The sequence below is a fragment of the Scyliorhinus torazame genome, chromosome 3 (assembly GCF_047496885.1).
Source record: "Scyliorhinus torazame isolate Kashiwa2021f chromosome 3, sScyTor2.1, whole genome shotgun sequence".
In the NCBI taxonomy this organism is placed as follows: Eukaryota; Metazoa; Chordata; class Chondrichthyes; order Carcharhiniformes; family Scyliorhinidae; genus Scyliorhinus; species Scyliorhinus torazame.
The window spans coordinates 377,127,502-377,143,371 of NC_092709.1; the positions used below are offsets into that span (position 1 = coordinate 377,127,502).

The window sequence follows — 15,870 nt, forward strand, 5'->3', positions numbered from 1 at the left end:
CTCTTGCTCTCTCAAACTCCCGTCTCATCGCTCTCTCAAACTCCCTACTCCTCTCTCGCTCTCTCAAACCCCCGTCTCCTCTCTCGCTCACTCAAACTCACGTCTCCTCTCTCGCTCTCTCAAACCCCCTGCCCCTCTCTCGCTCTGCCAAACTCCCGTCTCCCCTCTCGCTCTCTCAAACTCCCGTCTCCTCTCTCGCTCTCTCAAACTCCCGTCTCCTCTCTCGCTCTCTCAAACTCCCGTCTCCTCTCTCGCTCTCTCAAACTCCCGTCTCCTCTCTCGCTCTCTCAAACTCCCGTCTCCTCTCTCGCTCTCTCAAACTCCCGGCTCCTCTCTTGCTCTCTCAAACTCCCGTCTCCTCGCTCTCTCAAACTCCCGTCTCCTCTCTCGCTATCTCATACGCCCGTCTCCACTCAGGCTCTCTCAAACTCCCGTCTCCTCTCTCGCTCTCTCAAACTCCCGGCCCCTCTCGCTCTCTCAAACTCCCGTCTCCTCTCTCGCTCTCTCAAAATCCCGGCCCCTCTCTCGCTCTCTCAAACTCCCGTCCCCCCTCTCGCTCTCTCAAAATCCCGGCCCCTCTCTCGCTCTCTCAAACTCCCGTCCCCCCTCTCGCTCTCTCAAACTCCCGGCTCCTCTCTTGCTCTCTCAAACTCCCGTCTCATCGCTCTCTCAAACTCCCTACTCCTCTCTCGCTCTCTCAAACTCCCGTCTCCTCTTTCGCTCTCTCAAACTCCCCTCTCCTCTCTCGCTCTCTCAAACTCCTGGTCCTCTCTCGCTCTTCCAAACTCCCGTCTCCTCTCTCGCTCTCTCAAACTCCCGTCTCCTCTCTCGCTCTCTCAAACTCCCGTCTCCTCTCTCGCTCTCTCAAACTCCCGTCTCCTCTCTCGCTCTCTATCAAACTCCCCTCTCCTCGCTCGCTCTCTCAAACTCCCGTCTCCTCTCTCGCTCTCTCAAACTCGCGGCCCCTCTCTCGCTCTCTCAAACTCCCTTCCCCTCTCTCGCTCTCTCAAACTCCCGGCTCCTCTCTTGCTCTCTCAAACTCCCGTCTCCTCGCTCTCTCAAACTCCCGTCTCCTCTCTCGCTATCTCAAACGCCCGTCTCCACTCACGCTCTCTCAAACTCCCGTCTCCTCTCTCGCTCTCTAAAACTCCCGGCCCCTCTCGCTCTCTCAAACTCCCGTCTCCTCTCTCGCTCTCTCAAAATCCCGGCCCCTCTCTCGCTCTCTCAAACTCCCGTCCCCCCTCTCGCTCTCTCAAAATCCCGGCCCCTCTCTCGCTCTCTCAAACTCCCGTCCCCCCTCTCGCTCTCTCAAACTCCCGGCTCCTCTCTTGCTCTCTCAAACTCCCGTCTCATCGCTCTCTCAAACTCCCTACTCCTCTCTCGCTCTCTCAAACTCCCGTCTCCTCTCTCGCTCTCTCAAACTCCCGTCTCCTCTCTCGCTCTCTCAAACTCCCCTCTCCTCTCTCGCTCTCTCAAACTCCTGGTCCTCCCTCGCTCTTCCAAACTCCCGTCTACTCTCTCGCTCTTCCAAACTCCCGTCTCCACTCTCGCTTTCTGAAACTCCCGTCTCCTCTCTCGCTCTCTCAAACTCCCGTCTCCCCTCTCGCTCTCTCAAACTCCCGTCTCCTCTCTCGCTCTCTCAAACTCCCGTCTCCTCTCTCGCTCTCTCAAACTCCCGTCTCCTCTCTCGCTCTCTCAAACTCCCGGCTCCTCTCTTGCTCTCTCAAACTCCCGTCTCCTCGCTCTCTCAAACTCCCGTCTCCTCTCTCGCAATCTCATACGCCCGTCTCCACTCACGCTCTCTCAAACTCCCGTCTCCTCTCTCGCTCTCTCAAACTCCCGGCCCCTCTCGCTCTCTCAAACTCCCGTCTCCTCTCTCGCTCTCTCAAAATCCCGGCCCCTCTCTCGCTCTCTCAAACTCCCGTCCCCCCTCTCGCTCTCTCAAAATCCCGGCCCCTCTCTCGCTCTCTCAAACTCCCGTCCCCCCTCTCGCTCTCTCAAACTCCCGGCTCCTCTCTTGCTCTCTCAAACTCCCGTCTCATCGCTCTCTCAAACTCCCTACTCCTCTCTCGCTCTCTCAAACTCCCGTCTCCTCTTTCGCTCTCTCAAACTCCCCTCTCCTCTCTCGCTCTCTCAAACTCCTGGTCCTCTCTCGCTCTTCCAAACTCCCGTCTACTCTCTCGCTCTTCCAAACTCCCGTCTCCACTCTCGCTTTCTGAAACTCCCGTCTCCTCTCTCGCTCTCTCAAACTCCCGTCTCCCCTCTCGCTCTCTCAAACTCCCGTCTCCTCTCTCGCTCTCTCAAACTCCCGTCTCCTCTCTCGCTCTCTCAAACTCCCGTCTCCTCTCTCGCTCTCTCAAACTCCCGTCTCCTCTCTCGCTCTCTCAAACTCCCGTCTCCTCTCTCGCTCTCTCAAACTCCCGTCTCCTCTCTCGCTCTCTCAAACTCCCGTCTCCTCTCTCGCTCTCTCTAACTCCCGTCTCCTCTCTCGCTCTCTCAAACTCCCGTCTCCTCTCTCGCTCTCTCAAACTCCCGTCTCCTCTCTCGCTCTCTCAAACTCCCGTCTCCTCTCTCGCTCTCTCAAACCCGTCTCCTCTCTCGCTCTCTATCAAACTCCCCTCTCCTCGCTCGCTCTCTCAAACTCCCGTCTCCTCTCTCGCTCTCTCAAACTCGCGGCCCCTCTTTCGCTCTCTCAAACTCCCTTCCCCTCTCTCGCTCTCTCAAACTCCCGGCTCCTCTCTTGCTCTCTCAAACTCCCGTCTCCTCGCTCTCTCAAACTCCCGTCTCCTCTCTCGCTATCTCAAACGCCCGTCTCCACTCACGCTCTCTCAAACTCCCGTCTCCTCTCTCGCTCTCTAAAACTCCCGGCCCCTCTCGCTCTCTCAAACTCCCGTCTCCTCTCTCGCTCTCTCAAAATCCCGGCCCCTCTCTCGCTCTCTCAAACTCCCGTCCCCCCTCTCGCTCTCTCAAAATCCCGGCCCCTCTCTCGCTCTCTCAAACTCCCGTCCCCCCTCTCGCTCTCTCAAACTCCCGGCTCCTCTCTTGCTCTCTCAAACTCCCGTCTCATCGCTCTCTCAAACTCCCTACTCCTCTCTCGCTCTCTCAAACTCCCGTCTCCTCTCTCGCTCTCTCAAACTCCCGTCTCCTCTCTCGCTCTCTCAAACTCCCCTCTCCTCTCTCGCTCTCTCAAACTCCTGGTCCTCTCTCGCTCTTCCAAACTCCCGTCTACTCTCTCGCTCTTCCAAACTCCCGTCTCCACTCTCGCTTTCTGAAACTCCCGTCTCCTCTCTCGCTCTCTCAAACTCCCGTCTCCCCTCTCGCTCTCTCAAACTCCCGTCTCCTCTCTCGCTCTCTATCAAACTGCCCTCTCCTCGCTCGCACTCTCAAACTCACGTCTCCTCTCTCGCTATCTCAAACGCCCGTCTCCACTCACGCTCTCTCAAACTCCCGTCTCCTCTCTCGCTCTCTCAAACTCCCGGCCCCTCTCGCTCTCTCAAACTCCCGTCTCCTCTCTCGCTCTCTCAAAATCCCGGCCCCTCTCTCGCTCTCTCAAACTCCCCTCTCCTCTCTCGCTCTCTATCAAACTCCCCTCTCCTCGCTCGCTCTCTCAAACTCCCGTCTCCTCTCTCGCTCTCTCAAACTCGCGGCCCCTCTCTCGCTCTCTCAAACTCCCTTCCCCTCTCTCGCTCTCTCAAACTCCCGGCTCCTCTCTTGCTCTCTCAAACTCCCGTCTCCTCTCTCGCTCTCTCAAACTCCCGTCTCCTCTCTCGCTCTCTCAAACCCCCCTCTCCTCTCTCGCTCTCTCAAACTCCCCTCTCCTCTCTCGCTCTCTCAAACTCCCCTCTCCTCTCTCGCTCTCTCAAACTCCCCTCTCCTCTCTCGCTCTTTCAAACTCCCGGCCCCTCTCGCTCTATCAAACTCCCGCCTCCTCTCTCACTTCTCAAACTCGCGGCCCCTCTCTAGCTCTCTCAAACTCCCGGCTCTTCTCTTGCTGTCTCAAACTCCCGTCTCATCGCTCTCTCAAACTCCCATCTCCTCTCTCGCTCTCTCAAACTCCCGTCTCCTCTCTCGCTCTCTCAAACTCCCGTCTCCTCTCTCGCTCACTCTAACTCCCGTCTCCTCACTCGCTCTCTCAAACCCCCGGCCCCTCTCTCGCTCTCTCAAACTCCCCACCTCTCTCGATCTTTCAAACTCCCGGCTCCTGTCCCGCTCTCAAACTCCCGTCTCCTCTCTCGCTCTCTCAAACTCCCGTCTTCTCTCTCGCTCGCTCAAACTCCCGTCTTCTCTGTCGCTCTCTCAAACTCCCGTCTCCTCTCTCACTTTCTGAAACTCCCATCTCCTCTCTCGCTCTCTCAAACTCCCGTCTCCTCTCTCGCCCTCTCAAACTCCCGTCTCCTCTCTCGCTCTCTCATACTCCCGTCTCCTCTCTCGCTCTCTCATACTCCCGTCTCCTCTCTCGCTCTCTCAAACTCCTGTCTCCTCTCTCGCTCTTTCAAACTCCCGTCTCCTCGCTCGCTCTTTTGAACACCCGTCTCCTCTCTCGCTCTCTCAAACTCCCGTCTCCTCTCTCGCTCTCTCAAACTCCCGTCTCCTCTCTCGCTCTCTCAAACACCCGGCTCCTCTCTCGCTCTTTCAAACTCCCGGCTCCTCTCTCTCGCCCTCAAACTCCCGTCTCCTCTCTCGCTCTCAAATTCCCGTCTCCTCTCTCGCTCTCTCAAACTCCCGTCTCCTCTCTCTCTCTCTCTCTCTCTCTCTCTCAAACTCCCGGCCCCTCTCTCGCTCTCACAAACTCCCGTCTCCTCTCTCGCTCTCTCAAACTCCTGTCTCCTCTCTCGCTCTTTCAAACTCCCGTCTCCTCTCTCGCTCTCTCAAACTCCCGTCTCCTCTCTCGCTCTCTATCAAACTCCCCTCTCCTCGCTCGCTCTCTCAAACTCCCGTCTCCTCTCTCGCTCTCTCAGACTCACGGCCCCTCTCTCGCTCTCTCAAACTCCCTTCCCCTCTCTCGCTCTCTCAAACTCCCGGCTCCTCTCTTGCTCTCTCAAACTCCCGCCTCCTCGCTCTCTCAAACTCCCGTCTCCTCGCTCTCTCAAACTCCCGTCTCCTCTCTCGCTCTCTCAAACTCCCCTCTCCTCTCTCGCTCTCTCAAACTCCCCTCTCCTCACTCGCTCTCTCAAACTCCCCTCTCCTCTCTCGCTCTCTCAAACTCCCGCCTCCTCTCTCGCTTCTCAAACTCGCGGCCCCTCTCTCGCTCTCTCAAACTCCCGGCTCTTCTCTTGCTGTCTCAAACTCCCGTCTCATCGCTCTCTCAAACTCCCATCTCCTCTCTCGCTCTCTCAAACTCCCGTCTCCTCTCTCGCTCTCTCAAACTCCCGTCTCCTCTCTCGCTCTCTCAAACTCCCGTCTCCTCTCTCGCTCTCTCAAACTCCCGTCTCCTCTCTCGCTCACTCTAATTCCCGTCTCCTCACTCGCTCTCTCAAACCCCCGGCCCCTCTCTCGCTCTCTCAAACTCCCCACCTCTCTCGATCTTTCAAACTCCCGGCTCCTGTCCCGCTCTCAAACTCCCGTCTCCTCTCTCGCTCTCTCAAACTCCCGTCTTCTCTGTCGCTCTCTCAAACTCCCGTCTCCTCTCTCACTTTCTGAAACTCCCATCTCCTCTCTCGCTCTCTCAAACTCCCGTCTCCTCTCTCGCTCTCTCAAACTCCCGTCTCCTCTCTCGCTCTCTCAAACTCCCGTCTCCTCTCTCGCTCTCTCAAACTCCCGTCTCCTCTCTCGCTCTCTCAAACTCCCGTCTCCACTCTCGCTCCCTCAAACTCCCGTCTCCTCTCTCGCTCTCTCAAACTCCCGTCCCCCCTCTCGCTCTCTCAAACTCCCGTCTCCTCTCTCGCTCTCTCAAACTCCCGTCTCCTCTCTCGCTCTCTCAAACTCCCGTCTCCTCTCTCGCTCTCTCAAACTCCCGTCTCCTCTCTCGCTCTCTCAAACTCCCGTCTCCTCTCTCGCTCTCTCAAACTCCCGTCTCCTCTCTCGCTCTCTCAAACTCCCGTCTCCTCTCTCGCTCTCTCAAACTCCCGTCTCCTCTCTCGCTCTCTCTAACTACCGTCTCCTCTCTCGCTCTCTCAAACTCCCGTCTCCTCTCTCGCTCTCTCAAACTCCCGTCTCCTCTCTCGCTCTCTCAAACTCCCGTCTCCTCTCTCGCTCTCTCAAACTCCCGTCTCCTCTCTCGCTCTCTATCAAACTCCCCTCTCCTCGCTCGCTCTCTCAAACTCCCGTCTCCTCTCTCGCTCTCTCAAACTCGCGGCCCCTCTCTCGCTCTCTCAAACTCCCTTCCCCTCTCTCGCTCTCTCAAACTCCCGGCTCCTCTCTTGCTCTCTCAAACTCCCGTCTCCTCGCTCTCTCAAACTCCCGTCTCCTCTCTCGCTATCTCAAACGCCCGTCTCCACTCACGCTCTCTCAAACTCCCGTCTCCTCTCTCGCTCTCTAAAACTCCCGGCCCCTCTCGCTCTCTCAAACTCCCGTCTCCTCTCTCGCTCTCTCAAAATCCCGGCCCCTCTCTCGCTCTCTCAAACTCCCGTCCCCCCTCTCGCTCTCTCAAAATCCCGGCCCCTCTCTCGCTCTCTCAAACTCCCGTCCCCCCTCTCGCTCTCTCAAACTCCCGGCTCCTCTCTTGCTCTCTCAAACTCCCGTCTCATCGCTCTCTCAAACTCCCTACTCCTCTCTCGCTCTCTCAAACTCCCGTCTCCTCTCTCGCTCTCTCAAACTCCCGTCTCCTCTCTCGCTCTCTCAAACTCCCCTCTCCTCTCTCGCTCTCTCAAACTCCTGGTCCTCTCTCGCTCTTCCAAACTCCCGTCTACTCTCTCGCTCTTCCAAACTCCCGTCTCCACTCTCGCTTTCTGAAACTCCCGTCTCCTCTCTCGCTCTCTCAAACTCCCGTCTCCCCTCTCGCTCTCTCAAACTCCCCTCTCCTCTCTCAAACTCCTGGTCCTCTCTCGCTCTTCCAAACTCCCGTCTACTCTCTCGCTCTTCCAAACTCCCGTCTCCACTCTCGCTTTCTGAAACTCCCGTCTCCTCTCTCGCTCTCTCAAACTCCCGTCTCCCCTCTCGCTCTCTCAAACTCCCGTCTCCTCTCTCGCTCTCTATCAAACTCCCCTCTCCTCGCTCGCTCTCTCAAACTCACGTCTCCTCTCTCGCTATCTCAAACGCCCGTCTCCACTCACGCTCTCTCAAACTCCCGTCTCCTCTCTCGCTCTCTCAAACTCCCGGCCCCCCTCGCTCTCTCAAACTCCCGTCTCCTCTCTCGCTCTCTCAAAATCCCGGCCCCTCTCTCGCTCTCTCAAACTCCCGTCCCCCCTCTCGCTCTCTCAAAATCCCGGCCCCTCTCTCGCTCTCTCAAACTCCCGTCCCCCCTCTCGCTCTCTCAAACTCCCGGCTCCTCTCTTGCTCTCTCAAACTCCCGTCACATCGCTCTCTCAAACTCCCTACTCCTCTCTCGCTCTCTCAAACTCCCGTCTCCTCTCTCGCTCTCTCAAACTCCCGTCTCCTCTCTCGCTCTCTCAAACTCCCCTCTCCTCTCTCGCTCTCTCAAACTCCTGGTCCTCTCTCGCTCTTCCAAACTCCCGTCTACTCTCTCGCTCTTCCAAACTCCCGTCTCCACTCTCGCTTTCTGAAACTCCCGTCTCCTCTCACGCTCTCTCAAACTCCCGTCTCCTCTCTCGCTCTCTATCAAACTCCCCTCTCCTCGCTCGCTCTCTCAAACTCCCGTCTCCTCTCTCGCTCTCTCAAACTCGCGGCCCCTCTCTCGCTCTCTCAAACTCCCTTCCCCTCTCTCGCTCTCTCAAACTCCCGGCTCCTCTCTTGCTCTCTCAAACTCCCGTCTCCTCTCTCGCTCTCTCAAACTCCCGTCTCCTCTCTCGCTCTCTCAAACTCCCCTCTCCTCTCTCGCTCTCTCAAACTCCCCTCTCCTCTCTCGCTCTTTCAAACTCCCGGCCCCTCTCGCTCTATCAAACTCCCGCCTCCTCTCTCACTTCTCAAACTCGCGGCCCCTCTCTCGCTCTCTCAAACTCCCGGCTCTTCTCTTGCTGTCTCAAACTCCCGTCTCATCGCTCTCTCAAACTCCCATCTCCTCTCTCGCTCTCTCAAACTCCCGTCTCCTCTCTCGCTCTCTCAAACTCCCGTCTCCTCTCTCGCTCACTCTAACTCCCGTCTCCTCACTCGCTCTCTCAAACCCCCGGCCCCTCTCTCGCTCTCTCAAACTCCCCACCTCTCTCGATCTTTCAAACTCCCGGCTCCTGTCCCGCTCTCAAACTCCCGTCTCCTCTCTCGCTCTCTCAAACTCCCGTCTTCTCTCTCGCTCGCTCAAACTCCCGTCTTCTCTGTCGCTCTCTCAAACTCCCGTCTCCTCTCTCACTTTCTGAAACTCCCATCTCCTCTCTCGCTCTCTCAAACTCCCGTCTCCTCTCTCGCCCTCTCAAACTCCCGTCTCCTCTCTCGCTCTCTCATACTCCCGTCTCCTCTCTCGCTCTTTCAAACTCCCGTCTCCTCGCTCGCTCTTTTGAACACCCGTCTCCTCTCTCGCTCTCTCAAACTCCCGTCTCCTCTCTCGCTCTCTCAAACTCCCGTCTCCTCTCTCGCTCTCTCAAACTCCCGTCTCCTCTCTCGCTCTCTCAAACACCCGGCTCCTCTCTCGCTCTTTCAAACTCCCGGCTCCTCTCTCTCGCCCTCAAACTCCCGTCTCCTCTCTCGCTCTCAAATTCCCGTCTCCTCTCTCGCTCTCTCAAACTCCCGTCTCCTCTCTCTCTCTCTCTCTCAAACTCCCGGCCCCTCTCTCGCTCTCACAAACTCCCGTCTCCTCTCTCGCTCTCTCAAACTCCTGTCTCCTCTCTCGCTCTTTCAAACTCCCGTCTCCTCTCTCGCTCTCTCAAACTCCCGTCTCCTCTCTCGCTCTCTCAAACTCCCGTCTCCTCTCTCGCTCTCTATCAAACTCCCCTCTCCTCGCTCGCTCTCTCAAACTCCCGTCTCCTCTCTCGCTCTCTCAGACTCGCGGCCCCTCTCTCGCTCTCTCAAACTCCCTTCCCCTCTCTCGCTCTCTCAAACTCCCGGCTCCTCTCTTGCTCTCTCAAACTCCCGTCTCCTCTCTCGCTTCTCAAACTCGCGGCCCCTCTCTCGCTCTCTCAAACTCCCGGCTCTTCTCTTGCTGTCTCAAACTCCCGTCTCATCGCTCTCTCAAACTCCCATCTCCTCTCTCGCTCTCTCAAACTCCCGTCTCCTCTCTCGCTCTCTCAAACTCCCGTCTCCTCTCTCGCTCTCTCAAACTCCCGTCTCCTCTCTCGCTCTCTCAAACTCCCGTCTCCTCTCTCGCTCACTCTAATTCCCGTCTCCTCACTCGCTCTCTCAAACCCCCGGCCCCTCTCTCGCTCTCTCAAACTCCCCACCTCTCTCGATCTTTCAAACTCCCGGCTCCTGTCCCGCTCTCAAACTCCCGTCTCCTCTCTCGCTCTCTCAAACTCCCGTCTTCTCTGTCGCTCTCTCAAACTCCCGTCTCCTCTCTCACTTTCTGAAACTCCCATCTCCTCTCTCGCTCTCTCAAACTCCCGTCTCCTCTCTCGCTCTCTCAAACTCCCGTCTCCTCTCTCGCTCTCTCAAACTCCCGTCTCCTCTCTCGCTCTCTCAAACTCCCGTCTCCTCTCTCGCTCTCTCAAACTCCCGTCTCCACTCTCGCTCCCTCAAACTCCCGTCTCCTCTCTCGCTCTCTCAAACTCCCGTCCCCCCTCTCGCTCTCTCAAACTCCCGTCTCCTCTCTCGCTCTCTCAAACTCCCGTCTCCTCTCTCGCTCTCTCAAACTCCCGTCTCCTCTCTCGCTCTCTCAAACTCCCGTCTCCTCTCTCGCTCTCTCAAACTCCCGTCTCCTCTCTCGCTCTCTCAAACTCCCGTCTCCTCTCTCGCTCTCTCAAACTCCCGTCTCCTCTCTCGCTCTCTCAAACTCCCGTCTCCTCTCTCGCTCTCTCTAACTACCGTCTCCTCTCTCGCTCTCTCAAACTCCCGTCTCCTCTCTCGCTCTCTCAAACTCCCGTCTCCTCTCTCGCTCTCTCAAACTCCCGTCTCCTCTCTCGCTCTCTATCAAACTCCCCTCTCCTCGCTCGCTCTCTCAAACTCCCGTCTCCTCTCTCGCTCTCTCAAACTCGCGGCCCCTCTCTCGCTCTCTCAAACTCCCTTCCCCTCTCTCGCTCTCTCAAACTCCCGGCTCCTCTCTTGCTCTCTCAAACTCCCGTCTCCTCGCTCTCTCAAACTCCCGTCTCCTCTCTCGCTATCTCAAACGCCCGTCTCCACTCACGCTCTCTCAAACTCCCGTCTCCTCTCTCGCTCTCTAAAACTCCCGGCCCCTCTCGCTCTCTCAAACTCCCGTCTCCTCTCTCGCTCTCTCAAAATCCCGGCCCCTCTCTCGCTCTCTCAAACTCCCGTCCCCCCTCTCGCTCTCTCAAAATCCCGGCCCCTCTCTCGCTCTCTCAAACTCCCGTCCCCCCTCTCGCTCTCTCAAACTCCCGGCTCCTCTCTTGCTCTCTCAAACTCCCGTCTCATCGCTCTCTCAAACTCCCTACTCCTCTCTCGCTCTCTCAAACTCCCGTCTCCTCTCTCGCTCTCTCAAACTCCCGTCTCCTCTCTCGCTCTCTCAAACTCCCCTCTCCTCTCTCGCTCTCTCAAACTCCTGGTCCTCTCTCGCTCTTCCAAACTCCCGTCTACTCTCTCGCTCTTCCAAACTCCCGTCTCCACTCTCGCTTTCTGAAACTCCCGTCTCCTCTCTCGCTCTCTCAAACTCCCGTCTCCCCTCTCGCTCTCTCAAACTCCCCTCTCCTCTCTCAAACTCCTGGTCCTCTCTCGCTCTTCCAAACTCCCGTCTACTCTCTCGCTCTTCCAAACTCCCGTCTCCACTCTCGCTTTCTGAAACTCCCGTCTCCTCTCTCGCTCTCTCAAACTCCCGTCTCCCCTCTCGCTCTCTCAAACTCCCGTCTCCTCTCTCGCTCTCTATCAAACTCCCCTCTCCTCGCTCGCTCTCTCAAACTCACGTCTCCTCTCTCGCTATCTCAAACGCCCGTCTCCACTCACGCTCTCTCAAACTCCCGTCTCCTCTCTCGCTCTCTCAAACTCCCGGCCCCCCTCGCTCTCTCAAACTCCCGTCTCCTCTCTCGCTCTCTCAAAATCCCGGCCCCTCTCTCGCTCTCTCAAACTCCCGTCCCCCCTCTCGCTCTCTCAAAATCCCGGCCCCTCTCTCGCTCTCTCAAACTCCCGTCCCCCCTCTCGCTCTCTCAAACTCCCGGCTCCTCTCTTGCTCTCTCAAACTCCCGTCACATCGCTCTCTCAAACTCCCTACTCCTCTCTCGCTCTCTCAAACTCCCGTCTCCTCTCTCGCTCTCTCAAACTCCCGTCTCCTCTCTCGCTCTCTCAAACTCCCCTCTCCTCTCTCGCTCTCTCAAACTCCTGGTCCTCTCTCGCTCTTCCAAACTCCCGTCTACTCTCTCGCTCTTCCAAACTCCCGTCTCCACTCTCGCTTTCTGAAACTCCCGTCTCCTCTCACGCTCTCTCAAACTCCCGTCTCCTCTCTCGCTCTCTATCAAACTCCCCTCTCCTCGCTCGCTCTCTCAAACTCCCGTCTCCTCTCTCGCTCTCTCAAACTCGCGGCCCCTCTCTCGCTCTCTCAAACTCCCTTCCCCTCTCTCGCTCTCTCAAACTCCCGGCTCCTCTCTTGCTCTCTCAAACTCCCGTCTCCTCTCTCGCTCTCTCAAACTCCCGTCTCCTCTCTCGCTCTCTCAAACCCCCCTCTCCTCTCTCGCTCTCTCAAACTCCCCTCTCCTCTCTCGCTCTCTCAAACTCCCCTCTCCTCTCTCGCTCTCTCAAACTCCCCTCTCCTCTCTCGCTCTTTCAAACTCCCGGCCCCTCTCGCTCTATCAAACTCCCGCCTCCTCTCTCACTTCTCAAACTCGCGGCCCCTCTCTCGCTCTCTCAAACTCCCGGCTCTTCTCTTGCTGTCTCAAACTCCCGTCTCATCGCTCTCTCAAACTCCCATCTCCTCTCTCGCTCTCTCAAACTCCCGTCTCCTCTCTCGCTCTCTCAAACTCCCGTCTCCTCTCTCGCTCACTCTAACTCCCGTCTCCTCACTCGCTCTCTCAAACCCCCGGCCCCTCTCTCGCTCTCTCAAACTCCCCACCTCTCTCGATCTTTCAAACTCCCGGCTCCTGTCCCGCTCTCAAACTCCCGTCTCCTCTCTCGCTCTCTCAAACTCCCGTCTTCTCTCTCGCTCGCTCAAACTCCCGTCTTCTCTGTCGCTCTCTCAAACTCCCGTCTCCTCTCTCACTTTCTGAAACTCCCATCTCCTCTCTCGCTCTCTCAAACTCCCGTCTCCTCTCTCGCCCTCTCAAACTCCCGTCTCCTCTCTCGCTCTCTCATACTCCCGTCTCCTCTCTCGCTCTCTCATACTCCCGTCTCCTCTCTCGCTCTCTCAAACTCCTGTCTCCTCTCTCGCTCTTTCAAACTCCCGTCTCCTCGCTCGCTCTTTTGAACACCCGTCTCCTCTCTCGCTCTCTCAAACTCCCGTCTCCTCTCTCGCTCTCTCAAACTCCCGTCTCCTCTCTCGCTCTCTCAAACTCCCGTCTCCTCTCTCGCTCTCTCAAACACCCGGCTCCTCTCTCGCTCTTTCAAACTCCCGGCTCCTCTCTCTCGCCCTCAAACTCCCGTCTCCTCTCTCGCTCTCAAATTCCCGTCTCCTCTCTCGCTCTCTCAAACTCCCGTCTCCTCTCTCTCTCTCTCTCTCTCAAACTCCCGGCCCCTCTCTCGTTCTCACAAACTCCCGTCTCCTCTCTCGCTCTCTCAAACTCCTGTCTCCTCTCTCGCTCTTTCAAACTCCCGTCTCCTCTCTCGCTCTCTCAAACTCCCGTCTCCTCTCTCGCTCTCTCAAACTCCCGTCTCCTCTCTCGCTCTCTCAAACTCCCGTCTCCTCTCTCGCTCTCTATCAAACTCCCCTCTCCTCGCTCGCTCTCTCAAACTCCCGTCTCCTCTCTCGCTCTCTCAGACTCGCGGCCCCTCTCTCGCTCTCTCAAACTCCCTTCCCCTCTCTCGCTCTCTCAAACTCCCGGCTCCTCTCTTGCTCTCTCAAACTCCCGTCTCCTCGCTCTCTCAAACTCCCGTCTCCTCTCTCGCTCTCTCAAACTCCCCTCTCCTCTCTCGCTCTCTCAAACTCCCCTCTCCTCTCTCGCTCTCTCAAACTCCCCTCTCCTCTCTCGCTCTCTCAAACTCCCCTCTCCTCTCTCGCTCTCTCAAACTCCCGCCTCCTCTCTCGCTTCTCAAACTCGCGGCCCCTCTCTCGCTCTCTCAAACTCCCGGCTCTTCTCTTGCTGTCTCAAACTCCCGTCTCATCGCTCTCTCAAACTCCCATCTCCTCTCTCGCTCTCTCAAACTCCCGTCTCCTCTCTCGCTCTCTCAAACTCCCGTCTCCTCTCTCGCTCTCTCAAACTCCCGTCTCCTCTCTCGCTCTCTCAAACTCCCGTCTCCTCTCTCGCTCACTCTAATTCCCGTCTCCTCACTCGCTCTCTCAAACCCCCGGCCCCTCTCTCGCTCTCTCAAACTCCCCACCTCTCTCGATCTTTCAAACTCCCGGCTCCTGTCCCGCTCTCAAACTCCCGTCTCCTCTCTCGCTCTCTCAAACTCCCGTCTTCTCTCTCGCTCGCTCAAACTCCCGTCTTCTCTGTCGCTCTCTCAAACTCCCGTCTCCTCTCTCACTTTCTGAAACTCCCATCTCCTCTCTCGCTCTCTCAAACTCCCGTCTCCTCTCTCGCTCTCTCAAACTCCCGTCTCCTCTCTCGCTCTCTCAAACTCCCGTCTCCTCTCTCGCTCTCTCAAACTCCCGTCTCCACTCTCGCTCCCTCAAACTCCCGTCTCCTCTCTCGCTCTCTCAAACTCCCGTCTCCTCTCTCGCTCTCTCATCTCCCGGCTCCTCTTGCTCTCTCAAACTCCCATCTCCTGCCACATAACTATCATTATGCACCGTATTTGTGGTACCTGAGTTTTTTAAAGTGGGTGAAGAGAGAGTTAATGTCAAATTCCAAAGTTTGTCAACTGAATGCTTCTGTTTGAGATTCAACTGGAATTATGTTGAGGGAAGAGTTTAACTTCTTCCATTGATATCCTGTGTTTCTAGGAGGAGGAGAATCTTCGAGCCCAGGTGAAGGATCTTGAAGAGAAACTGGAGACATTAAAAATGAAGAGAAATGAAGACCGCATCAAGCTGAAGGAGCTGGAGAAATTCCGGATTCAGGTCGAGCAGTTACACGAATGGAAGCAGAAGATGCAGGAACAGCAGAACGAACTACAGCGGCAACTGAAAGACGCTAAAAAGGTTCATGCCCCCTTCATTATTCATGCACATCTCCTCTAGTCTCACCCTCTCATGGTGTGCAGCCTCAGCTCAGTGGGTGTACTGGGCTGGGCATGGGGAAGAGATAGCACAGCATTCTCCACACTCCACATGGTTAGCATTGCTTCAGTGAAACAGCAGGATGGTTCTGTGTTAATTACTGGGGTCAGTCTGAGCACTGTTTTAATTACTGGCGTCTGTATCAAGACTGTTTAATTACTGAGGGCTGTCTACGGACTGTGTTTAATTACTGAGGGCTGTATACGGACTGTGTTTAATTACTCGGGGCTGTATACGGACTGTGTTTAATTACTCGGGGCTGTATACGGACTGTGTTTAATTACTCGGGGCTGTATACGGACTGTGTTTAATTACTCGGGGCTGTATATGGACTGTTTAATTACTGAGGGCTGTCTACGGACTGTGTTTAATTACTCGGGGCTGTATACGGACTGTGTTTAATTACTGAGGGCTGTATACGGACTGTGTTGAATTACTCGGGGCTGTATACGGACTGTGTTTAATTACTCGGGGCTGTATACGGACTGTGTTGAATTACTCGGGGCTGTATACGGACTGTGTTTAATTACTCGGGGCTGTATACGGACTGTCTTTAATTACTGAGGGCTGTCTACGGACTGTGTTTAATTACTCGGGGCTGTATACGGACTGTGTTTAATTACTGAGGGCTGTATACGGACTGTGTTGAATTACTCGGGGCTGTATACGGACTGTGTTTAATTACTCGGGGCTGTATACGGACTGTCTTTAATTACTGAGGGCTGTCTACGGACTGTGTTTAATTACTCGGGGCTGTATACGGACTGTGTTTAATTACTGAGGGCTGTCTACGGACTGTTTTAATTACTCGGGGCTGTATACGGACTGTGTTTAATTACTGAGGGCTGTATACGGACTGTGTTGAATTACTCGGGGCTGTATACGGACTGTGTTTAATTACGAGCGTCTGTACAGAGACTGTTTAATTACTGAGGGCTGTATACGGACTGTTTAATTACTGAGGGCTGTATACGGACTGTGTTTAATTACTGAAGGCTGTATATGGACTGTGTTTAATTACTCAGGGCAGTATACGGAATGTGTTTAATTACGAGCGTCTGTGCAGAGACTGTTTAATTACTGAGGTCTGTATATGGACTGTGTTTAATTACTGGCGTCTTATAGAGACTATGTTTAATTACTCGGGGCTGGATATGGACTGTGTTTAATTACTGACGACTGTATATGGACTGTGTTTAATGGGGTTGATATGTAGGCTGTGTTTAACTAATGGGGTCAGTATGCAGATTATGTTTATTAATAAGTCTGGACAAACTGTGTTTAATTTCTGGGGTCTGTACTGTAGAGGGGCTATGTTTAATTACTGAGGACTGTATGCAGACTGTTTAATTACTGTGGTCTGGAAATGGACTGTGTTTAATTTGCGGGACTCAGTATGCAGACTGTATAATTAT

General features: G+C 55.8%; 1 protein-coding gene across 4 annotated transcripts in view; it reads left to right on the forward strand.

Moving 5' to 3' along the window:
- The window catches only part of LOC140409375 (dynactin subunit 1-like), a 276,463-nt gene that overhangs the window by 126,453 nt on the left and 134,140 nt on the right, over window positions 1-15,870 (forward strand). For all 4 annotated transcript variants that reach the window (XM_072497822.1, XM_072497823.1, XM_072497824.1 and 1 more), the window contains one exon: window positions 14,180-14,377. In XM_072497822.1, the coding sequence (XP_072353923.1) occupies window positions 14,180-14,377 (198 nt within the window). The remainder of the gene's footprint in view (window positions 1-14,179; window positions 14,378-15,870) is intronic.